Raw genomic sequence first — 26,215 nt, 5'->3', positions numbered from 1 at the left:
AACTGAGCACAAAATCAAGGAGATTTGTCACTTCTTCCATACCTTCTTTCATCGCTGTCAGAACCAGTGGAACTGCTTCCTGTCCTGGACTGAATACGCACAGAACTCACTCCGTCACCCCTCTACGAAACTCACCCCCTTCCAGTGTGTGCTTGGATACCAACCTCCTTCTGTTCCTGTGGTCCGGTGAACCACTGGATGTCCCTTCTGTTGACCTCTGGTTCAGAGAGAGCTAGAGGGTCTGGCTCACAAACAACTGCAACAAGCTCTGTGGTACCAGAAGAGCAACGCCGATGCCCGGAAATCCACCACTCACAGTTACCAGCCCAGGCAGAAGGTGTGGCTCTCCACGAGGGACTTCCACCTGGCTTATCAACTCCAGCTCCCTCCACAATATCGTATTTACCCTACCTTCCATGTATTCCTGATAAAATCTGTCTCACCTCCTTCCACAGAGCCTGGCCCTGGACTCCCGGCTCCGTGGGGGTCGTCTCAAGTACCTGGTGGACTGGGAAGGATACGGACCTGATGAAAGATCTGAGGTACATCAGGATGGCTTCCTGGATCTGACCCTACTTACCACCTTCCACGAAAGCCATCCTCAATGTCTTGCTCCTAGAGGACTGGGTCGACCATTACCTGTTTACTATGGACTACTTACCTGCCATAATTAGCTGTGGTGTGTTCATCTGCTCCTTTACTACTATTTATCCATCTGCTGTCAGTAAACACTGCCTTTGTCCGTTCTCGAACCGTTCCGCACATTTCCACTGCAGAATGTCTCGAATGGAGTGGGGGGTGGAGAAATGCTGTCACTGTCTATGGCAGTCTCATTGAGCAACGCAAACTATTCTGGTGGAAAAGAGCTGTGTTTCCGTAAACAAACCCATATACAGAGGTAACCCCTGCAACACCTGCAACACAAGCTCAAGATATTTTCACATTTTATTCTGCAATATAAAATAGAGCAGTAATACCCTCTTGTGATTTTTTTAAAGCTTTTACTTATCTTGTAAAAGGTGGTTGCTAACAAGTGGCTAAATGGGACTACAGACGTTGTCAGGGACATTAAACGCCATCAGCCAAACAGGTAAGCTTATCTACTCACTGGTCTGCTTTCATAGCCTCGTTATGTTTAGAATCACGCTCTTGCAAATTATTTTAACTTAAACTATCAAGGAAAAAGTTTTTAAAGGGGTGGTTGATTATGATTTCACTTTTTTAACTTTAGTTAATGTGTAATGTTGCTGTTAGAGCTTAAACAACATCTGCAAAGTTAGGACGCTTAAAGTTCAAATAAAAATGAGAGATTTATTTTTAAAGAATTCTCTGTTTAAGGGCTACAACAAACGGCTTTTTTTTTTTTAAACCAGTCTTCTTCCCGGGTTAGTGACATCACTAACCCTAAAATTTACATAAACCCTGCCCCTGAGAACATGCAACAAAGGGGTGAGGCCATGTTATTGCAATACAGTACCTTCTTCTTGGGAGCAGCAGCTCATTTGCATTTAAAGGGACACACACACACACACACACACACACACACACAAAAACTGAGCATTTTTGCTCACCCTGAAAAAGTGACAAATTTAACATGCTATAAAAAAATTATCTGTGGGGTATTTTGAGCTAAAACTTTACATACACACTGTGGACATCAGAGACTTATTTTACATCTTGTAAAAGTGCCATTATATGACCCCTTTAAACAAAGACTGAAAGCTTAGTGATGATAACTAAGTTGGAGGCATGTGACTTTAGTGTAGTTTGTTTATTGCCTACATTTAGCTTTTGACTTCTGCCTATTGTATTAACAGTACACTTCAAAATGCATACAAGTTGTGTTCATTTGTGAAGATTATCATGATGAACAAAACATAAGAATCATAAGCTTTTGTTAGTCACAGACCTTATTTTCTGCAATAATCTAAAAGCAAATGGAAAAATCCTATTGGGTTTTTGTCAAGAGAACCAGGTTGATGCTAACTTCCAGGCTGGCCAACAAAAATACGTCACCCCTGCAACACTGCATTGGGCCACAGTGAAACACTATCTCTGTATGTCCACCCTCATGAGGCGACCCACTTCATGTGAAATAAAACAACTTTTATTAGGCTGTTGATATGCATGGATTTTTATTATTATTATTATTTATTTATTTATTTATTTTTTACCAATTATTTATCTCTGTTATTTAATTTTTATTTTTTTATTTATTAATTTGTTTTTTTTTGTTTTTTTACATGTACACTACAATCAAATGTTTGGTGTTCAGATATATATATATATATATATATATATATATATATATATATATATATATAAATGTATTCAGCAAAGACACATTAAATTGACCAAAAGTGACAGTAAAGAAAGCAATGTTTAACATGTTTAAAGGTGCAATATGTAAGAATTTTGCAGTAAAATATCCAAAAACCACTAGGCCAGTGTTATATATTTTGTTCACTTGAGTACTTACAATATCCCAAATGTTTCCAACTATTTGTAAATCGTGAGAAAATTGCAATTTTAACCAAGGCTCCGGGACATGTGAGGAGTCGCCTGTCAATTGCGTCATACCCGCATTACCCTCGGTTTCCGGTTTTATTTTGTAGAAACCATGGAAACACCAAAGACGCTTTAATATATTACATGTTTTAATAGACAAGGGAACAACTGTTTGGTTACATTTATAGACAGAAAACTAATTAATGTTATATAGCTCAACACGTTTAATCTTATTATCTAATTTTCTTGATTTTTTGCGAGTACCATGCTTTACCATGCCTCAGAGAAAAACACTATTTTGTGAAGTAGCTAACATAACAATCAGATGCAGCTTTCTTTTTAGTAACAGTAATACAGCATTTTCTCCATCATACAATATGTTTTAAAATCAATTCTATGCCATTTATCAACACAAGCCATCCAGCATTTAATATGATATTCTAAAATCGATCTAGCTTACTGCAGTGTGCAACAGTGTCTCGCAGCAGCCACCGAGCGAACGCACAGAGTAACGTTATAACATTATTTTCAACACACTCAAATGTATCTAATATGATAATCAGAGCTGTGTTACCTCATAATCATGACCGGAAAAGCGGAAGCAGCGCCGGCGACTGTGGCATAATAAAAGTTCCTCTGCTCGTGAGATCGCTCCAGCGGCCTCGTTCAGCTCCCACAACACTCGGTCCTGCTCTGCTTCATACTACAGTGACGTTAATAATCGCATCCATGAACATGATTTCTTCCCGAGTCCTATCCCGATTATTTCCACCGGCTGTGATGTGAAGACGACACGTCCCAAGATTCCGCGCTCAAACTTGGCGTCATCAAGCTACGCCTTTGTTTTGAATAGGCCTCTAGCGATCTCTAGCGGACAGAAAATATTACATATTGTACCTTTGATATCATGTTCTTTTGAACTTTCTCTTTATAAAAGTATCCTGAAAAACAGTTTCCACAAAAATATTAAGCAGCACAACTGTCAGCATGTTACTTGAAAACTGGAATAATGGCTGCTGAAAATTTAGCTTTGCCATCACAGGAACAAATTACATTTTAAAATACATTTATAAAGAATATTTTATATTGTAATAACATTTCACATTGTTGAGTTTTTTATTATATTTTTGATCAAATAATTGCAGTTACTGAGTACATTTCTAAGGTCTGCAGCTATTCCTCATTTCAGAACTAATCTGTTAACTTCTCCTTTGTCTGCTTCAAAAAACTGACTCACTTAAGAGGACTGACATAAGTTCAATGGCTTGACCTGGTTTGAAACAGGTTTCCTGATATATCAAAATTGACCTGCTATACAGGACCACTGAAGTGCCTCAGATCCTTCTGGGGGGACGAAGCCCTCTGTCTGCGAAGGTGTCACGCTTGGTTTCATTTTTCCCCCGCCGATGAGATCTCAGCTGCTATCTGATGAAATTGAACAACCATTACCAGCCATCAGAAAATAAAGCCCACTCCACTCACTGCTAAAACGAATCCCATACAGCTGTCTCTGTCAGCATTTTTCGAATTTGTCGGTCTCCGATGATCGGCATAATCTCGGGCCGAGGGAGATTGACAGTTCATTGCAGAAATCAATATTTACAATTTACTTCTTTCAACGTTCATTCAGGAAGGAGCTGCCATGTTCCCCTCTCCTGAAATAAGCTGATCATATCTTTCCCAGCTCGGAATGAGTTTCCTCACCAAAAATGTGAATCTCTCTCTATCTATTTTCCTTCTTTCTCTTTCTATTTTCTTTCGTTCCCTTCTTCTCTCTCTCTCCCAAATCAATGTGTGTGTCTGTGTGTTCTAATCTGCTCTTTGATGACAGTAAATCTTTACCTCTCAATGGCAAGCAACACTGAACCACTGACACCATTTCCTTTGAGAACAAAGGGACAGACCAACACCAATCCCTCTTTCTCCATGTTCCTATCTCCATCTCTTCCACTCTCGTTCTCTCGCTCCCTTACTTTCTCTGTCTCACACACTTACTCACACATACACTTGGGCTTCAATGTACATTAACAGGCAGTCATTAATCAGTAAAAGTGACAGCCATACAAACACACACACTTCATGTTCTTCATGTTCATCTCATCTTTTTTGTCTTTTTGTTTCCCTGGACTGAAGGTGTTGTTGATGTGTTTGCTCTAGATTTAATTGAAAGAAAGAAAACTATTGGCTGAATAAAGCTTTTAGTGGTGTCAAGCTTTTCAGTTAGTCTTTATCTAAACCATATTAACAGAAAAATTCAATTGGTGGCATAATGCTCTAATTCTTACTAATATAATAAGAAATGACCCTGAAACAAATCCTGACCATACACTCTACACCCCATTTATGCTTAATATTCAAATAAAAATCAGTATTTCTTGTACAGACAGAAAAAAGAAACATTTGACAGCTTTTGTGCAACATCTATAGCAGGTATATAGTCCTATATTTTTCGCTTTCCGCCTGATGCGGCGACAATTCACTCTTCCGCTTGGTCCGTACTGAAGGAACGATTGGGTGGTAATCTATTGTTAAACAGCATTTAATGTGAGAGATGAAAATGTCAGGCTCACACAAGCAATCAATTCATATCTCATTAGTGCATATTATTTATGACAGCGGTAATGACCGGGGAACAGCTCCCAGGAGAATAACACAGACCTCAGCCGTCAGTACGAATAATGACAAATGCTGCGGTATTATATGACTATAGAGGCCAATACTGAGTGCTAGCTCAGAATATTATTGATTACAATGGGCTCTTTAAGAGATGTATGGCCATCAGCTCACTGCAGGGGAGGAAGAGAAAGAGAGAGAAAGTGGAACAGCAGCAGCATGATCTCTCTCGACCTTTACATGCAGTTATACAATTATAAAATAGGTTAGTCAGATGCGAATTGGTCAATGCAACATTCCAGCAATATTAATAACCTGTGTATACAACTATGATGCAGATCACATGTCCAGCATATCACTGTGAGCATACATAAATTATTTTGTTGCATAACAATGTTCGGACCAAGGGGTCAAGGTTTTGCTGGTTAGCATGGCCCTGTTAGCCTCTGCTGTTAGATTATTTTTTGGAGGGCTCTTAAAAGCATTTAATGGATTCATATTGACGTCAGAGCTTTGGATAGTTGCTGTGAAAGGCTTGGAGTGTGTGCGTTCTTGTGGTGCCACCTGAGTCATTAGTCACATGACATTTAAGGCTCAGGTAATAGAGCCCAAAAAGCCCAAAATCCAAACCCCCACAGCGATTCCACTGGCTGACAATGTCTTTTTGGTACTAATATTGCGCCTCATTACAAAGTCTATCGCTTGTTAATATCATCCTAACAATCAAAATATGTAAAAGTAAAAAAAAAAAAAAAAAAAAAAAAAAATTTAATACACTTAGAGAAAAAAAAAAAATATATATATATATATAGAACCTTACAGGGTTCTGTTATGTAGGGGTTCTCTTAACCTTCTGGCACTTCATAAGCTTTTAGGGGTTCCGATTATGAGATGATTTTATGGATTTAGTTTTAATTATGTTTTAATTATTTAATAAAATTGTATGATTTAAACAGCTCAAACTAGAAAAGTTGTAATAACCCATTAAAGAAAGTGTTAGGGTACAACAGGGCTAAAGGCATAAGTGCTTTTCACTATACTGAAAAAGTATATGATTGAACATTGATGGAGCAACAGATTTTGTGTGAAAATAAATCATAAAAGTGGTTCAATCTGTTTAAAAATCTAATAAATGTATGAGGTGGTGAGGGTAGGCTACCACACACGGGGTAAAAGGCCCCCTTACACGTGCGTCATGGGGCAAAAGGCACACAGTATTGATACAAATACTTTGGCCAAGATAATGTTTTCAATAATGTCTAGGTTAATACTTGTTCAAAAGAATCTGTTACGGAAGTATACTCGGAACACAGAGAACGTCGATGAATGGATGTTTATTGACAACAGTAGCGATGAGACAGAATATCAGGTGAGTAAACAAAGCAATGATACTTTAGCAGAAATGATCATGATGTTGATTCAGTCTTTGTCTTACAGGTTTTGGAGCTCGTGGATGGACGGATGACAAATGGATGCGCGCACACACTCGATGTAGTAAGTAGTCACACGAAAACGAGGAAAACACACTGGAGGTGAGTACTAGGAGACGTTGGCGAATCTTGCTTGGAGGATACGTAGGAGAAACGAAGAATGAGTCCATTACGTGTGAACGAGACCGGACACTGGAGTGAGGTGAGGTGTGTGCTTATGTAGCCAGCGTGATGAGTGTGTTGATTGGTGACAGGTGTGCGTGATCAGTACTCTGGTGAGGGAGTGCGTTGTGATTGGCTGGTGATGGAGCCTGGCTGATCTGTGACAGAATTACTTAAGCAAAGTTTATACTTTTTTCTGTTCATTTTGATAAAATAATTCATTTTTGTTCAATAAATATACTGTCATTAAAATATGTTAATATAAAAATATATTTTAAAAATACAGAAATAAAATTATTTAAAAAAGTAAAGATTCTGATAGCATTGAAGGAGATCCCATAATATTTAATATAGATTTGCAGTAGTAACAATAAATGATATTTTTTTATATGATATGATTAATATGTTGAAGCAATAAGCCCCAAGAAGCCATGGTTTACAGTGAATTTATAACAGCTAAAGGGCGTTGTTAGGCACGACGCAGAGCGGAGTGCCTAAAACCCCCTTGGCTGTTATAAACGGTTACCACACAATACAAAAACGGTTACCACACAATACAAATATTAAAGCCAAAAAATATATATCAATGCAACTTTCATGAAGTAAAATCACTAAAAGCCTTCCTTCCGCTGGAAAAAATAATCCCTGACTGTGAACAGCAACAGAAGTTACATTATTACGCCTCTAGATGGCGGAAAAGATTCTCTTTATGAGCAAGCCACTCAGTCGCAAGGACTTTTATTGTGAAACTTGTTGTGAATACGGAACAAGACGCAAATGACAAATGTCTGACTAGCGCTGTCAGTGTCAGCAGGGCACGGGAAAACCCATGAAATGTTAAAAGGACAAGATCGCAGCGTACATTCAATCTAATTTTTTTATTATTATTATGAACATAGGACTGATCTGATGGAAAATGCTAAATCTGAATGCAGGTAATACACTCAGTTACTCGATATCTCTCTCACAATACTTCTACATAATACAGTAAGCTTCAATGAACAATATCAAATGAGAACAAACATATGTTTACGTTAATAAGAGTGGTTGCTAAGGGTAGTTGCTAAGGGTGTTGTACATTGATACACAGAACCGTTGGGTGAAGTGATCATAGCCGTGTTGTATTTATAACTTTTTTTAATAAATAATAAACAACAGTTTTCGTGAAATACACATGGAACCACAGCAACACACAGACACAGTGGTGCAGTAATACTGATGTAATGAGGTCACAGGTGTATGTTTGTACAGTAATTTACAATGGCCGGAACTATCCGTTTTATAATTTATATAAGATTGTTTCATTATAAATATAAAAATGATTAAGAAGACCTTTGTCTGAAAACATAAACATTAATTCTCATTTGCCACTTAAATCAACAACATTTTAAAAAACATCAAATATTAGATCAAACTACCTCAGAATCAACTTTGTGCTGCTGCCCACGATCGCGTCAAGGATCAGACAAATGTACACATGCGTTTTGAAAAGCGGATGTTTAGGAAAGTTTTTGTGCCATCTAGTGGTTTAGAGGAAAATAAAATCGAAGGCACCTTTTTTCCCGCGGTGTCTTTAGCCCCGTTGTACCCTACACTATCATTATCCTCATATAGAAACTTTTTTGGCATAATGGGTTCTTTAAAATTGATATGGTTCTTTAGGCCAATTAAACTAACCCAATCAAACTTGAAGTATGTCAGTGTGTTGCTTTGCGCTGCATCCAATGTAGACAGCATTACTGATTATAATGGGTTCTATTTGCTTTTGTTGCATCGCGCCGCTCACATCCGGTCTAGACACTGTGTGTATCAAGAGTGTATCATTTTAATAATGTTTTATATTTTACATTTATTTTATATAATTATATAAAAATATAATGTTTATATAATTTATTTTATATAATCTCAATCAATTATGTATGATATCTAAAAAAAAATTATTTTGCAAACATTTGTTTTGCATTTATTACGTTACTAAAGTTTACACTGATTGTCAATGAGCTTTTTTTCGTATGTGCCTTAATATTATTCAAATACAGCATGGAAAATTAAATTAACTTAATTGCAAAATCATTCATTACTATAATTGCTTTACAGTGGCATGCACCTTATCTGGTCATTCATGCTTATCTTGTAAATATTTCCAACCCCACTATAGGCTAGACCTCCTTAGGGGGTTATAGGTATTTGTTAGCAAAAGGAGTGGTAGGCTACTTAATAAAAAATGCTTTAATGAAAATCTGTGATTTTTACTTTTAAGTAAATGTTTTAGTAAAGCATTGTTGAGGCTATACTGTGAAGAGAATACATTTACATTACAGCCTATATTAGCGAATAGTTGATATTTATACATTTAGGCTAGTAGCCTAACAGTCCTCCGCGCAACGCCCTTTAGATTAAAATATGGTGTAATTTATTCTTGTACTTATATTCCTTAATTATAAATAAATAGTTTTGACCTGATTCTCATTGGATGAGCCACGTTCGAAGCCGCTTAAGAATTAACTTAAGAACTAAATTAATTATGATTAATTATATGTTAATGCGCCAGGTTGCTACGCTGCCTAGCAACCGTGTTAAACGACTTACAGTTTAGGCTTAATAATTTTTTTTTTTAAAGTTTATTCTGATTAAGATTGCTATTTAGGCTACTGAACATTGTTTTATCAAATTACTGTTATCACAGTTTTACATAGAAACCGTTGAAGGAGAGTTTCTGAACCCCGTTCCGTGTCCTCTCGAGACTTTAAAAACACTGATAAAACATTGATATGTTGCTGAGGGCGTATTGTGCTTAAAAACGGAGGAGGAAATTGTGTTACAGTTTGAAGTGTCCTTTGTAATGAGAGTGCTATGTTTTATCATTATGATTTTAGATTAATCTGTTTGATTAGTGGGTTATATTAACTACTCTAGTCTAGTGCCACTAAAATAACACTTGAATGAATCTCGAGGGGTTTTACATGATGAAGCGCAATCTTTGAAATGCTGTGCAAGTCTGACCTCTGCTGGTGTAACCCAATAGAGCAACTTTTTTGTTGCAAGATTTTGTTTCTGCTTTGAGAATTGACGTAAATTATTTTTGGTACAATAATTTTATGAAAATGCTATGATTTTTTTTTATTTTATGATGTTTTAATACTTTTTTTATTTTAAATCATGTTTGGACTAATTCTGAGTTTTCCTCTGTAATCCATTGGCCTATATGAAAAGTGAGCTCCTTAAAACAAAGTCAGTAGACATGTCATGCTGTTTATTACTGCTTATCCAACCAGATAAACCCTAATTCATATTTATTACTGCCAGTGAATTTGATGAGAGTGCAATTGAAGGCTAGAATGTTATTACTCAATCATTTAACATTTGACTCCATGTAAATCATTTCATAAAATGGTGTGTGATGTATAAATGTATCCACTTTTGTAAGCCAATTAAATATTTTGGGAACACAAATAGCCTTCATATGTGAACATACATTCACTCTGACCCATCATAGAAAACCTTTTGCATTGCAAAAAACATCATCTATTTATAAGCTGTTTTCCTCATGGGAACCTAAAAATCCCCACAAGGTCAAAGATTTCTGGTATTTTGTCCCCACAATGCAGGGAATACCTGAACACACACACACACATGTTGGATCTCCATGTTTTAAAGGGACATTCCATAGAATGATTTTTATACTGTACAAACTGAATATTCTATCCCCTAACCCTACCCATCACAGAAAACCTTCTGCATTTTTACATATTCAAAAACACCACTTAGTATGAATAATAAACTGTTTTCCTCATGGGGACCAAAAAAAAAAAAAAAAGTAATTTGGTCCCCATGACGTAGGGAATACCAGGTACACTACACTACACACACACACACACACACACACACAGAGACAGAGACAGGCAGCAATCAAAATGGATCCCTCAACAGAGTCCCTGGGGTTAAAATCTTGAAATTTTAAAAATGGTATCATCAGAGGAAGTTACAAAAGTTACAAATTGCACATAATCACATGCAGAGAAGAGAAAAAGAGCCCTTTTTGGCAAATCCTTTTGTAATCTTACCTCATCATTTACAGTACAGTATACTCTGACCCAGTGATGATTTTTTATTTATTTTTTTTGATGGTTTTATGTCATGAGGCCATGTATTAACCTAACCTTAAAATCCAAAGGCTTTTAGATAGATAGATAGATAGATAGATAGATAGATATTGTGTAATATTTCTTTTGTTTGCTACAAAATAAGACTCCAGCCTACAAATCTTTCTACACTCTTCTGAACTGTAGCCCTCCCATATCGAATAGAAGCTTCCAGAAGCAAGAGTTTTTGTGGATCACAGTGACCTATCACACACAAGCCAGAAATGGAGAATTACAACTCCTGTTGCTCACCCTAAAGCCCAGGTCTCAGGTCTCCATGACGACCAAAAGCAGGATACTTTGAGACAGAAACTCTTTTTTACAGCACATGAAAGAACTTTACTACACATCACAAAAAAAATAAAAAAACATACATATGATCATAACATACAGTTGTAGATATATAAATTTCACAGCAAAATATAAATCCATTCTGAGAGAGATCGTGACGATGCTGCCTCACATGACCTTCTTATATTCCATTATCAGTAATTCAGGTACATTTGCCACAAAGGGTAATCTTGTCAAGTCTCTTGTTGAGGTGATAAGATAAACAGCATCTTTTCGTGACCCTGAGACAGTGCAGTGTCTTATTATTGGATTTTTTAATTCAGTGTGGACTTAATGTGCCACATATAAATTGAGCTTCTGCATTTCCTTTAAAGTGAAGGACACTTATGAATTTATGAATCCTAACAATAAAGTTCCTTTAATAAACTTCAAGTGGTTGGTTTGCTGAAGGAGGCATCTTATGGGCTTATGTGTTATCTTTGGGCTTAGGTGTTATGTAGATTTGATGTAAAGACATCCCCAGGTGTACTGGTTTGCTTTGTGATCCGATGAGTGTTATATTTATGAGATCTTCGGAAAAATATATTTTTTTGAGTGCTACTACTTCACATAATTCTTTTGATGGTGATACAGGATACATTATGTATATAAAATCTTCTCATCCTTATGATACATTTTCAAGGCCAGCATTTTCAGATTTAAAAAATAAAATAAAATAAAATAAAAAATAAATATAGAGAGAGAGAGAGAGAGAGAGAGAGGGAGCAAAAGAAAAAAAAATAGGCCAATACATGCAATATGATCATTTGATATGAAATATTTTCAAGACTTTCCAAAACATTTTCATTTTTAGTTTCCATTTAATCCTGGCTTAATCTCTATATATATATATATATTAGGGCTGGGACAATACTACCGATGCATCGCGATTCGTGGATCGTTTCTGATATTTTTTCCAAATGCATCGCAAATTGATTCTGAGCTTAGTTTTTAACAGTTGGCGCTCTAGGCTATTTTTTAACCACATGCTCAAATGCTCACGAAGAAGAGCGCTTGTGCATTCGGCTGAGTCTGAGAATGTATTTGCACCCAAGAATGCTTTTATGACATGAGATTAATGTAAACAGCCCACTGCAAACACCCTTGTAATTCGCTTCAATCTTTTCGAACTTTATGAATGATTATTTTATAGAAGGTTCAAGTGGTGTGTGTAAGGAATTGGAAGGAAGCAGAGTACAGCTGTTTTTAAAGCACACAATGCCAGCTAATGTTAAAAACTAAGCTCAGAATCGATTTGAGAGAGAATCACGATACATACGAAAAATATCTAAAATGATACAGAGTCATTGCTCGATTTGCAATGCATCGATGTATTGTCCCAGCCCTAATATATATAAGGGCTGTCAAAATTAGCGAGTGAGTTAATTAATTTTTTCAGTTTAACATGTAAAAAATAGCCTATTTAACGCAGCCTCTGTTTATCCTGCCATCTTTAGGTGCACTTGCGTGCTTGTACAAACGCTTGTACAGAAAGGCGCCAGCGCCAAACTGAGTTCTCTTTTGCGCTTGAACGGACAAAAACACACAAAATTGCTGTTATTGGCGAGTAACCTTGTAAGCAGAGTTTTAAGTGAGTTAAAAAGCGTTAACTGAATGTAGAGTTGAGAGAGGATGTGTGTCAGATCCGCGTCATGTATTCCAGGTCTTAAAGTGACAGCAGCCTGATAAACATTAATGTTAATCAAAGAACAAATAACAAAGGGAAATCACTCACTGCTCTTGACTGAATAACTTTTGTAGCTTTAACAAGCATTAATCTATTTTCAGTTTATAATTTATGCAGTGAAGACTGTGCTGTGTTTATTAAATGCACAGATCCAGAAATTGTTCAATTTCTGTATATTTAGGCCTACCTGTTAGACCTACCTGAAAATCTTAAAGCTCTATTTACAAGGTTACATGGGTCAAAACAACGAAAACAACTTTTTTTGTGCATTTTAGCAGGGCAAGTAAAAATCTGAACCGCCCCACCTGGCCCAGTAGAAAAAAACCTTAGTGTTGAGCCCTGATACATTAAAGACACAGCCTTTAAAAATTATAGCTTTCAATTATACTGTATTTCTAAATGGCTATAATTAATGGCTAAAATTGAGGAAAAAAATCCATTAAATAGAGAATCAGTACTGGTATCAGTAATACTGGCTTTCATTCATAGTGCTTAGCTAAAAGATGCTATTAAACATATTTAAAATATATTAGCTTTATGGTGTTTCTACATTATTTTGGAGATTTGGAGATTCAGTGTGAAAGTATTACAGTATAAGAATATTAAAAACTTCAATGTTTATTTTTTTTTTAATTGATTGACAGCACTAATATATATATATATATATATATATGTAGCAAAAGAAAATAAATATACATGCAATATAACAAGCATTTTATCGCATGTTGATTATACTACATATAATATAATATAATATAATATAATATAATATAATATAATATAATATAACAAGCCAAATTGTTAAATTTTCTAACATGATGTACTGTATATAAAATGTTGGTAACACTTTACTAAATGTCTTTATGTAAAGTGGATTATACATGTATTCATAATGTATGTTATAATGCATTATATCATAAATATTTGTAAAAATGCATTATAATATTTGCAGATTTCTTGTTACATTTGAAATCGGTTGTGTTTTATGCATTACTTTCTAAAGGTGTAAAATAAATATTATAATATAACTGTGATTACAATTATTCATGAGGACATGCATTTTTCATTCATTAAAAATACTTTTATAATGCATTATATATAAAGGCTTTAAGTAAAGTGTTACCAAAATATTCTTATAATTATACCTTATGTACAACATATGGGACATTTCCAAGACCAGCATTTTCTGATTCATTTTTTCCCCCCAGATGATATAAGGGGGAAAATGCTATTAAACAAGCATTTGATAGACTTTGAAAGACTTTGAAATTATATCATGGCTCAAGATAACAGTTCATTACATTTCAGACTATTTTCCCTGTAGGAAAAGGAAAACCAGATCCTCACTCTCCTTAACCTTCACCATTTTTTTTTTTTTTTTTTTTTGATTGCACATATTTACAGGCCATACATCACTACAGCTTCACAGCAGGTGCTAAGTAAGGTCTCGATTGCGCTCCAAAGAAATTCATCATCATGAGTAAGCACACAGCAAATGCTTTTTTAACATGTCAAAAGCCCTTAAAATGGCAACCACTCAAACCTCCAAGCATATAAGAAAAAGACTGGCCAATTTCTAACCATGTTCAATTCTTATCAATGTAAATCAATATGTAACAAGCTTCTCGCCTTCTCCCAAGCTTAAAAACTCAACTTCAAGTCTTTTTTAAGATATCATAAATTTTGACAAACATAACAGCTGCAGGAATTACACAGTGGTGCAGTTGGTGGATGGTGCTGCCTTCATCTCTCTGGCCTCATTTGTTGGGCACTCAGAAGCCACCTGACAACGGAAAACCTGCTTATACGCCTGCCTGAAGTTCTCGGAGAGGAACGCATAAATAACAGGATTAACAGACGAGTTGCTGTAGGCCAGACAATGGGCCGCCACACGGAACACGAAGGATGCCTGGTTCAGAGGGAAGGAGCCAAACTCGACCCACAGGTGCACCACGTGATGAGGCAGCCAGGACAGGCAGAAGACCACCACAACCACCAGAACTGTCTGAGCAGTCTGTCAAGAGAGGTGGAGAGAAATTTCTGCTGGTTTTCACAAAATAATAAACAATTAACAAGTCAACAATTAACATAAACGTGTGGGAAAGAGATGATATTATATTTTAATATTTAAAGCAAGCACTCTTAATATTCCTTACCTTCTTTTTTGATGCCTCAGACTTCTTGGAGACATTTCTTAACTTTTTATGCAAATGATTCAGGACCTAAAGACACATTGACACATAGTAATTTGAAATTAAGATGTGAGAATGATGGGACAATGATTTGACATGCACTTTTTGTCCAGATATATTGAATTATTCAAATATACAACTTTTTTTTGCTATTTATACAAGTGAATTGAATACAACAGATCATTCTATAAAATATATAAGTTTTACATTTCTTAATATTTATTTTGATATATTTTGTGGGGCTTGAAGTAAAAAATAGATCTAGGTGGCAAAAAATAGTATTTGAAAACATTTTGTTAGCCAAATCAACATACAGGAGATGCAATTTTTGTTGTCATGTGACAAATGCATAAAACAGAGAGGACCCATAGACCTATATGTTATTTTATTTATTTATTTTCATGTTTTGTTCAGGACTCAATGGAATAAAAATGAAATAAATGGAATTAAACTTAACTTACAAATTCTTGAATATGTAATAAAACTTTTTTTGAAGGAAACCATATAACCATTTTTCAAAAAATTGATTTATAAATGTATTAAACATGACAATATTTCTAACTTGGCACACATGTAATTTCGGACATCCTTATTTCTCATCGAAAACAGATTCTAAACCAAACCCACATATCATTTTGCATTAATAAGGATTAAAATCAATGGACATTGAATGCAAATATTCATAATCAATGATGAAAATATTCATCACCCACCTTGGCATAACAGAAAGATATCAGAATCAACGGCAACACATATCCAAAGACAAAAGTGCACACCACATAGATTTTCCTCTTGCTGTGATCTGGCCACACTTCCCAGCAAAACGTACTGTTGTCCTTACTTTCCACGATTCCCTGATAGTAGGCAACCGGGGTGGCCATGGCGAAAGAAAGCACCCATATGATCAGCACCCCGATCAATGCATGCCTCGAAACTCGAATGGATGAGGACTTTCTGCAGTGCACTATGGCGATATACCTGTCCACCGACATGGCTGATAAAGTGAAGATGCTCACCAACATGGACACGGTGAAAAAGTAGTGGATAAACTTGCAAATAAAGGCACCCAGGATCCATGTGGGCAGCATGTAAACTGTTGACTGAAAGGGGATGCAGAAGAGCAGATAGGACAGATCTGCCACACTGAGGTTGAGGATGAAGATGTTGGTGGTGCTTCGTTGCTGTCCAGGTTTGCGTTGAGCCAGAACAGTGATAACCAGAGAGTTTCCCAGGACCCCAAGACTAAAAATGAGTCCAAAGATCAAAAGCGTGACGAAGTTGTCGGTGCCGATGCCAAATAAGGTTTTTTCAGGTGCCTCCAAGTTGCCTTCAGGTCTGTCTAAATCACTGCTGTTTTGGATGTTCATCTTTAACGTGAGCGTATTTTGACGGTCTGTCGTGAAAACGAAACCTTGAAGATCTCCAGCAATTAGTTTTCTTGGTTCTTGGTTGATTCTCCAGAAGAGAGGTTTTGGTTGGAAAATCCTTTAAAGTTTACCGGAGTGCAACAGCGACGGGGTTTGAGTTGATCATTCACGCGCATCACAATATTTATATTGTTCACACTTTCATAACAATAAAAATAATTCTCAGAAATGAAGCTTCTGACAATCCTTTTGCTTTCTCACACTGATGGCGCTTAGATTTATGTTTTCATCTGCAGGAGCTCTTCTAGTATTTGCACTCGCGTTAGGTGAAAAAAAAAAGAGGTGCTCTGCTGCCGCAATAAAATATTGCTTGTGTGGACGTCACCGAGACACCAATTTCCCAGCCTTGCTCACCCATCCTCTTATGAACATGGAACAAGCGCAGGATCTATGATTCAAGAGTCACCCCCCACCATATATTCTCAACTCAAGTGAACTTGAAAGTTACATTGTAAGCATTGTGTTGAGACAAAAATGTGCAAAGGATGTATAGTATATAAAAAAAAGCAAGTTCATAAAGCATTTGGGGGTGGGGATTAGGACAATTACGACATTTAAGCAGCCTTTATAAATGTGCCCTAGAAAAAAAAAAAAAAAAACATTACTTACATGCATCTTGAGATAAAACAATAACATATTTTAAAATATGTCAGTGCAAGTTGCTTTCAGTTAAAAAGCTCAAATATGCATTTTAGTCTGGGACAATAGGCTTAAAGGGTTAGTTTAAAGGGTTAAAGGGTTAGAAAGTTCTGTCATTAATTACTCACCCTCATGTCGTTCCACACCCGTAAGACCTTCGTTCATCTTCAGAACACAAATTAAGATATTTTTTATTAAATCCGCAAGGTATATGACTCGTCCATAGACAGCAATTTAACCGACACAAGGTCCAGAAAGGTACTAAAGACGTCGTTAAAACAGTCAACATGACTGCAGTGGTTCAAATTTAATTTTATGAAGGTATGAGAATACTTTCTGTGCGCAAAAACAAAACAAAAAATATGTGAAACCGGGGGTCAGTGTATCAAATAATGTGACTAAGTTTGTGTCAGATCATCTTTGATGAATGGAAAGACAAGGCCGCAGCCTGGGACAAACTTAGGGGTCCTTAGAGGACTTCTAGCTCATCTTTAATTTCTCAGAATCAGCAAAAGGGAAGGGGGTGATGGGGCCTGATCTTGTGATTGGTGATCTTTTAAAGTCTGAAGATGTCACACCCTCAGCGAGTAAGCCAATAAGGAGTTGTTCCTTTGGATGGAATTTTACAATCCTTTGCCTTCTAGTTTTTTTGTTTTTTTTTTGCAAATGAAATTGAATTGTGTAAAGATAAGAGACTAGAGAGTAGATTATAATACTGATATGTAACAGAATTAGCAAAATGTAATGTAAATGAACATAAAGGAAATTAAAAATGCAGTTCATGGATACCCAACATGCTATACATGTGATCTTGGTTAAGTGTGCCATTCTGAATAATTCCTTCAATAGTGTCTGAATTAATACATATGCAAAACAATATAAAAGAACATTTGATTACATGGGAAAATTGGATACATAATTGTACAAGTGATTATATCTCAAGTGATTATATAGAGAATGTAGGATTAGGATGGACTGTGCAGAAAAGGGGTACATTTGTCTTTTTCAAAGTGAATTTAGAGTAAAACTGTCATGACAGTGAGAGCTGTCATGACAACTCTCAGAGAGATTAGCATGGCAATGGATGTGGCAATGTTAATATATTTGGTTTTGGCAAAATAGATATGCTACACTGCTGCTGCTGCTGCTGTTGATTTTTGCTGCTGCTGTGCAGAGCAAGTAGACTTGCTAATGCTAATACATTCAATACATTCACAGACATGCTGCTGTGAGCATGTAAGACATGCTGCTGCATAACATACATGAAATAACCCCCGTAGCAGATCTATACAGGTGGAGCTGGGGAAGATGGAGTGTTTCTGAAGTGCACTGCAGACTGCTAACAGCAAACAATGGCAAGTATATGAATGTTGAGCAGCAAGCTCATTGGCTGCTGATGCCACCAATCAGCTGCACTATGTAGATAATGATGTGATTGCTAACATATTGAGTTAGGGACCTATCAGCCTGCGGCATCTAGAGTTTCATGCCAGAACTTTGTATTTGTAAACCAGTCTTATCTTTTTTTACCACGGTAACCAGAGGCCTGCATTTGGGTGTTAGTTGCTCTTCGGGGACAATGCCTCAGAACTCTACCTCATGGTCTGCTTGTTGGGTGAGGGGTGTTGTGGATTATTTGTTAAAGCTGCAGTCCGTAAGTTTTGCCTCTTTGTCACCATCTCTGTTTGAAACCTGCAATTGCAGTTATTTGCAGAATTAACATTTTTCATGTGGGCTGTGCATCGGCACGGCTTCTCAGCACGGATGAATCTAATGTTTGCTGTCAGTCACCACATCGGTGTGGATACTGTACTTTGGAATCAGATTCTACATCTTGGAAGTATGACCAAAATAAGAATTTTCACCGGAAAATGACATCTGAACAAGTAAGTAACATGTCTACCACTGTTGTTCTGACCAACTAAGAAAAAAAAGCATTACAATCGCGCTGCCAATGGTGATTAAATCTAACGATCGCTTAGCTCGGATCACGTCAAACCTTGCAAATTATTATTATTGTTATACTTTGTTCTCAAATTGTTAATGTTAATAACATCAGCATTGTGTGACTATGTGTATTTAGTGTGTATTAGCCTTACCTGTAGATTTCAAACCTGTAGCCACTCTGCAGTCCGAAGTCTTTTGCTTTTGACTACGGGTTAATTTCTAGTTGTCACTGATGATTGTCATTTCTGGGTTACAATCCACCATCAAAATGATAAGTTTAATTATTCCAGCTGCTCTGAGAAAAGGCTGTAAATGATCCGCTACCAGCAGCATCCTCACATGCCATATAGCCTACTAGCTGGGACTCCTTCATGTAAACAGACGTGACGTAATGACGCAAAGACAAACAGCTGCATGCTCGAATTTCCCGCAGAAACCCACCAGTACCGCTCTTATTAGAAAACATTAATACAAGCATACCGTTGTGAATCAGGCTAAGGTAGGAGATAGTTTTGAACACTAGCTGGTTATGTACTTGCTCAAAAATTGATTTTGGAAAATTTTAACCAAAAAAAGTTACGGACTGCAGCTTTTGTTAAATATAACAAACAATTGTGTGTCTGATCCGTCTCAGTTGGTACAGTGCTTTTTTTTAAAGTTTGTTTGTTGGGTGACAACCTTTGCTAGTGTTATGGAAGAATGAATTGATTTTAAACATGCATGAAGTGTTTTGGTAGTTTCATGTCCGGTTTCACAGACTAGGCTTAAGCCTAGTCCCAGACTAAAATACATGTTTGAGGGTTTCTTAACTGAAAACATCTTGCACTGACATTAAAATATGCCAGTGCCATTGTTTTGTCTGAAGATGCACTCCAGTAATGTTTTTTGTTTGTTTGTTTGTTTTTTCTGGGGCACGTTTATAAAAGCTACTTAAAGGGATAGTTCACCCACAAATGAAAATTTGATGTTTATCTGCTTACTCCCAGGGCATCCAAGATGTAGGTGACTTTGTTTCTTCAGTAGAACACAAATGATGATTTTTAACTCCAACCGTTGCGGTCTGTCAGTCGTATAAAGCTTGTCAATGGTAACTCCATCTATAAGAGTGAAAAAAAAACATGCACAGACAAATCCAGATTAAACCCTGCTGCTCGTGTTGACAGATTGATGTCCTAAGACACGAAACGATCGGTTTGTGCGAGAAACCGAACAGTATTTATATCATTTTTTTACCTCTAAAACACCACTATGTCCAACTGCCTTGCACATCCGGTTGGTGAGGTCTGAACGTGCTCTGACAATGGAAGTGATGTCTCGCACTCGCACTCATTGAAGTATATCACTTCCGTCATCAAAGGCGTTTTCAGACCTCACCAACCGGATGCGCAAGGCAGTTGGACATAGTGGTGTTTTAGAGGTGATATAAATACTGAAAAATGATATAAATACTGTTCGGTTTCTCGCACAAACCTATCGTTTCGTGTCTTAGGACATCAATGTGTCATCACGAGCTGCAGGGTTTAATCTGGATTTGTCTGTGCATGTTTTTTTTACTCTTATAGATGGAGTTACCATTGACAAGCATTATACGCCTGACAGACCACAACGGTTGGAGTTAAAAATCATCATTTGTGTTCTACTGAAGAAACAAAGTCACCTACATCTTGGATGCCCTGGGGGGAAACAGATAAACATCAAATTTTCATTTTTGGGTGAACTATCCCTTTAAATATCCTTGAACAAAGGCCTAATCCTGGCTTAATCTAAATCCTAGTCTGTGAAACCTGGCCTTAGTGTATTTTGAATGTAAAATTATCTGCTGTAGAGTAAAAGTTGAGCTAAAAAACTGACCTAAGAATTGAGAAATGCGTCCTAGCAATTGTAAAGAAAAAAAAAAAGGAAAAAATAATGTATGAATTATTTTACATTTTAGATTGACTGATGCCCCAAAGTGACCTGCTGCCACCTGTTAATATACATCAGAAAATCTCTCAAACAAAATAGTGTCATTGTTCAGCTGAAGTCAGTGTTGATTCAGTTCCGTTGTAAAGATCGTTAATTATTAAATTAGTTCATTTCATCTATAAAGCAGGTCTGCAGAAAACAGTGATGTCATCGTCCATCTCAGTTCAGTTCTCATCCAATATGATTATGAGATAGGCTTCATAACAAGTCAGAAATCAGAATGTGGATTGGTAGCATTCAAATATTTCATCCAATTCCTTTTGTGTGAAGATTGGATGCATCACACCAGTATGGAGACAAAGCTGGTCATAGGTCTGGTCACTATAAAACATTTATTATTTAAGAAGCTACCCATTACACATAAATTGTCTCACATGCTGAATGGATTCCTTTTACCCTTACTGCACAACTACAAGTATCCAAAGAGGAAATACAACTGTGCTGTCCTTAGGGAACCAGAGATGGTTAGTCATGTACGATCGCTGAAGAGATAACCACATCTCCAGCCTTCTCGTTGGGTATTGATGGCGCTGAGGAAACTATGACAACTGAATTTCTAATGAAATTATTTAAAAAAAAAAAAAAAAAATCGTAACTTGAGAGCTACTGCATATTGTCTTTTCAATGAAAAATCATTCTTATGATAAACATGAATTGAGATGTGGCCCCACATGACATGAAATAAAAGCTTTTAGTGAATCACCAGACAATGTGAGACAACCTGAGCATATTTCAAACACATGGCATATGAGGCGAACGATTATGGAAAGAAACAAACAATACAAATCAATGCAAGTTTCTTAGGAAGCTCATAAGACTAGGAATCTCCAGAGAAATTAAAGGATCTTTTGTAAAAATTCAATCTGAATTGTAAAACAAATCTGCCACTGACATGCAATGGTTGTTTTTAGCGTCCTTCTCAAGAGGCCTGAACATCTCACAGACATGACACTGTGTCAACAAGGTTGGATGTTTTGCATGAGAAAAAATAAATCAACCACTCATCAATGTTCTAATCACACTGAAAGATTATTAGGCTGCTCTTTAACGATTTAGATTGTTTTGGAGTCCTCCAGCCTTTTGTGTGCTGCCCCTGTGAGATCTTGATGTTACCATGGTGACCGGTTGCCTCTTCTCAAAGACCAAAACATTTTTTCTCTCTCAGTGTGAGAGACTGTGCTGGAGCTGATCATGTTTTTCTGGGTCAGATGAATCAAACACAATGTGGTTAAGCCCCTGACAAAGATCATTACTCATCTAAGAATCCATTTTAATCATATGTTTATTAAAAGCGAGTACAATTGTTGTTTAGAAGGAGTCATCAGAGCTCTCAAAAGAGTAATGGTCAGCATATCAGTATATTGCTTGTTTCAGCACCATGGACAGAGGCGGAGAACGCAGGCCTCGGGCTTGAACCAATACATCCATTGTCTGTGAAGATTCTTCTGATAGCTTCTTCTAATTTAGAAGAGACAAAAGAAATTATAATGAAATTAAGTATTCAATGCTTTGTTTGCCGTGGTCTCTTTTTTTTTTTGACAAGTCTGACGCAACGTGCCCTGAAGCATAAAGTTAGTCATTAGTCTCGCTCTTTCATTTCTGTAATAGGCAAATCTCTTCTTGATTACTTTTATAGATGGCCCCATAAAAATGCATAATTTCATTTATAACACTCGATTAAAATAATGAATTGCATCATTCCTGTTAGAGAATGTGCAAACCTGAGTTTGCTGCATAAAATATTTATCAAATGTCACCTGAAAATACTGAATTACAAAATGTTATTTATGTATTATATTCTATGCCTTTCGTTATTTTTTTTAAGCATAAATCCTCCTAATCAAATTGTTTCATACTGCTTTAAAGTAATATAATGCAATCTTTCCTGTAATGTTGACACACAAAATGAAACGCAACATCTCTGACAGCTTATTTTGCTGCACTGAATGATGTTGTTAATTTACCTTCATCCTTATGCTTCCTTGTAACCAAGCAATATTCTCATAAATGAAATCGTGAGTAGATCTGAAATGGAAGGTTAGCACAGTTCATCTCAGTATTTCCTCAAAAGTCTTCCTCTTCTCTCATCTGTTCTCTGAGGTAAGTACTCTGACAAGCCTCTTTTATGTTGAATGCTATATGACCTGTTGGATGTTTTACACAGGAGAGAACAGACATTAGATCAGGAAATGGAGGGATGAGTGATTGTGCTGCTTCATTTGAACTGTGGAGGGGGTAAGAGAGCATCATTATTCTCTCAAGACTCCAGTGAAGTAGAGTAGAAGCACTCAAGTCAGGGTTCTGTCACGCTGGTTCTTAGTTTGGTGACAAAACCCTGACACTTATGTATCATCTTGTCCTTGTGCAAGAGTGCGGCTTTGAGTGTGCATCATGCGTTGTGTGTGTGGAGTGTGAAGCCAAGATACCGCCACTCCTGTCTAGTTAGGTTTTGGTTAAGTGTCAGGGTCTGGACATTTTTGATCCATGTTTCATCTATTGTTGTGAGAACACAGGTTGAGTGTTCATTCCCTCACCGTGTGCTCCTGTATGGGTTTGTTCCAGAAAGCAGGTTATGCAACATACCTGGATATGTTTACGGATAACTTAGTGAATCATTTCAACTTTCAGTTACAAAAGTGGAGGAAACTTTCAGGGTATGTAATTAGCCATAGCAATATACTCTCTAAGCATAGCCTGCTATATATATTATAAAGCAATGTTATTTTGCTCTAATTTATTTATTTATTTATTTATTTTATATATTTGTTAGGTTTTGGTTTGGTTGTTGTTTCTGTCATTAAGTACTCTTGCCCTCATGTCGTTCCACAACCGTAAGACCTTTGTTCAACGGTTAAAATTGTTGGATAAAATCTTTATTTTTTTTGTTTTTGCACACAAAAAGTATTTTTGTCGCTTCATAACATTAAGGTTGAACCACTGTAGTCACGTCGACTATTTTAACCATGTTTTCAACTACCTTTCTGGACGTCAAAAGGTGCAATGACGTTGCTGCCTTTGTGTAGATCAGATACCCTCGGATTTCATCAAAAATATCTTAATTTGTGTTCCAAATATGAACGAAGGTCTTACGGGTGTGGTGTGGAACGACATGAGGGTGAGTACTTAATGACAGAAATTTAATTTTTGGGTGAACTAACTCTTTAAGTTTAGGTATTGGGTAGGATTAAGGGATGTAGAATAAGGTCATACAGAATAAGACATTAATATGTGCTTTATAAGTTTTAATAAACAGCCAATATCCTAGTAATATGCATGCTAATAAGCAACTAGTTAACAGTGAGAAATGGATCCTAAACTAAAGTGTTACCAAATAAACCTATACAGCCATATTATCTTTGAAAGCACAGACCGGTTTTTAGTTCATTCAATCTATCTTTTTTAATTTTTGTATTTCATTTTTATATTTAGCATAAAACATCAAACTTGTTCACAGTAATAAAAACACTTAGCTATTAAAGATTAAAAGATTAAAAGATTAAAAAGATAAGATTTTAAAAATGATTGCACGACCACCCAGTAGGTGGCAATATACAAAAAGAATGTAAATAGCCATTAAAAGAAAGAAGAAGTATGGCGTACTTTTTTTAGCGACCATTGTGATTCCTGGGCTGTGTCTGAAATCGCAAATCACACCAAATCACAAATGGTTGTTGCCGGCAATCCCCCAATGACACTGTACACCATTGAGGCAATAGGAGAGCCTTGGGTGCTAAGCTTTTTCTTCATAAATGCAATAAATATTTTGATTTATAGAGATTAATCTGCAATGACATAACATAAAGGTTCATTTATGTACAGGCAAAATGTATTAAATGTTGGAGAATAAAACATTGTGGTCAAGCTGAAAATAATGTCCTATCGTCTGCACTGATAGCCTTGTGGGCAGCTCGGGTGACCCGAGTTCAAATTCTGGCTCATGAACCTTTCCCGATCCTGGCCCCTCCGTTCTCTCACCTACTTCGCTTCCTGTCTACTCACTGTCCTATTATAATAAAAAGACAAAAATGGCAAAAATAAATCTTTGAAAATAAATAAATAAATATAAAATAATGTCAGATTACCTGTGGCAGTTGTTTTCACGAGTTCACACTTACAAATGATCCAATAGAGTAAAAGAGTAAAATAAGCATATTTGGCGTGCTGTCTGAGGAGAGGCTCCGAGCTCAAATTTAGCTCAAACTACTCCCCCGTATCCCCAGCCGAGAGTGAGTCAGGTGGCTGAGGGATGCAGAAAACAGTGGAGGAAACTAGGTGAGTCAGCTGTGTATATATATATGCCTCCTCTCTAGCTGATTAGATGCGTGCTTCTCCTGAACTTTGTTTGTAAAACATAATTTGTCGCTTGAATTCTGGAATCTCTTGATATGCAGATATGTAAGATAGAATGTCTTGTGAATATGGCCGCAGGTCATTAAAGGGTTAGTTTACCCAAAAATGAAATTTCTGTCATTAATTACTCACCCCCATGTCGTTCCAAACCTGTAGTGCAGGAGATGCAGATAACATATAAAATAATACTACTAATAATAATAATAATAATGCAACATAAAAAAAATTCTGTGCCACTATAAATATGTTATTGACCCTTAAGCTTTATCCATTTCATGTGTAAAATTGTATGAATTGTTAATTAAAAAAGACTACTATTGACACTGAAAAAGTGTAAAGCTTGTACAAATACAAATCGTGAAAATGTAGTGCGGCTTACGCGAGATGCTGGAAGGGGCAGCAACTGCGGAATTTTGGTAGGGATCCCAATTCATCAGTCGTTCTGATGTAACATTGAACATGATTGTCTAATTGGGAACGTCTAGGTTACTAATGTAATGACTTTACGTCCCATTGCCACAATTGCTGTACCACCGCTGAAATGGCCGGGACGGTGAGATCAGCATGTTTCTATTCATACCCGCTTCGCGGGGTGTGGTTTGTGATGCAATTCTCACTCGCCAATGACCATTGGCTTGTTTTGTTTACACTCGAAGGTGATTGGCCTTTTAGGCGAGACCCCAATTCGTCAGTCATTCTGACATAATATCTCCGTTCTTTCCTTTCTGGGATTGGGGGTTACATTAGTAACCTAGACGTTTCATTGTGTTTTGATTGTGTTTTGTTCCTGTTTGCTTGTGTTCCCGATCCTTGTTTATTTCTA

At 36.6% G+C, this 26,215-nt stretch overlaps 1 protein-coding gene across 1 annotated transcript; it reads right to left on the bottom strand.

Annotated features, from left to right (window-relative positions):
- Positions 1–13,851: 13,851 nt before the first annotated feature.
- Positions 13,852–18,009, bottom strand: galr1a (galanin receptor 1a). Its single transcript, XM_051872958.1, has 3 exons — positions 15,778–18,009; positions 15,029–15,094; positions 13,852–14,886 (listed from the first exon to the last, which is right to left on the bottom strand). The coding sequence occupies exons 1-3, from the start codon at positions 16,429–16,431 to the stop codon at positions 14,581–14,583; spliced, it is 1,026 nt and encodes a 341-aa protein (XP_051728918.1). The 5' UTR covers positions 16,432–18,009; the 3' UTR covers positions 13,852–14,580.
- Between the last annotated feature and the right edge of the window lie 8,206 nt (positions 18,010–26,215).

Source organism: Ctenopharyngodon idella, chromosome 19 (assembly GCF_019924925.1).
Source record: "Ctenopharyngodon idella isolate HZGC_01 chromosome 19, HZGC01, whole genome shotgun sequence".
Classification (NCBI taxonomy): Eukaryota; Metazoa; Chordata; class Actinopteri; order Cypriniformes; family Xenocyprididae; genus Ctenopharyngodon; species Ctenopharyngodon idella.
Note: the sequence above shows the minus strand (reverse complement) of the source record. Positions and strands in the feature narration are given on the sequence as shown.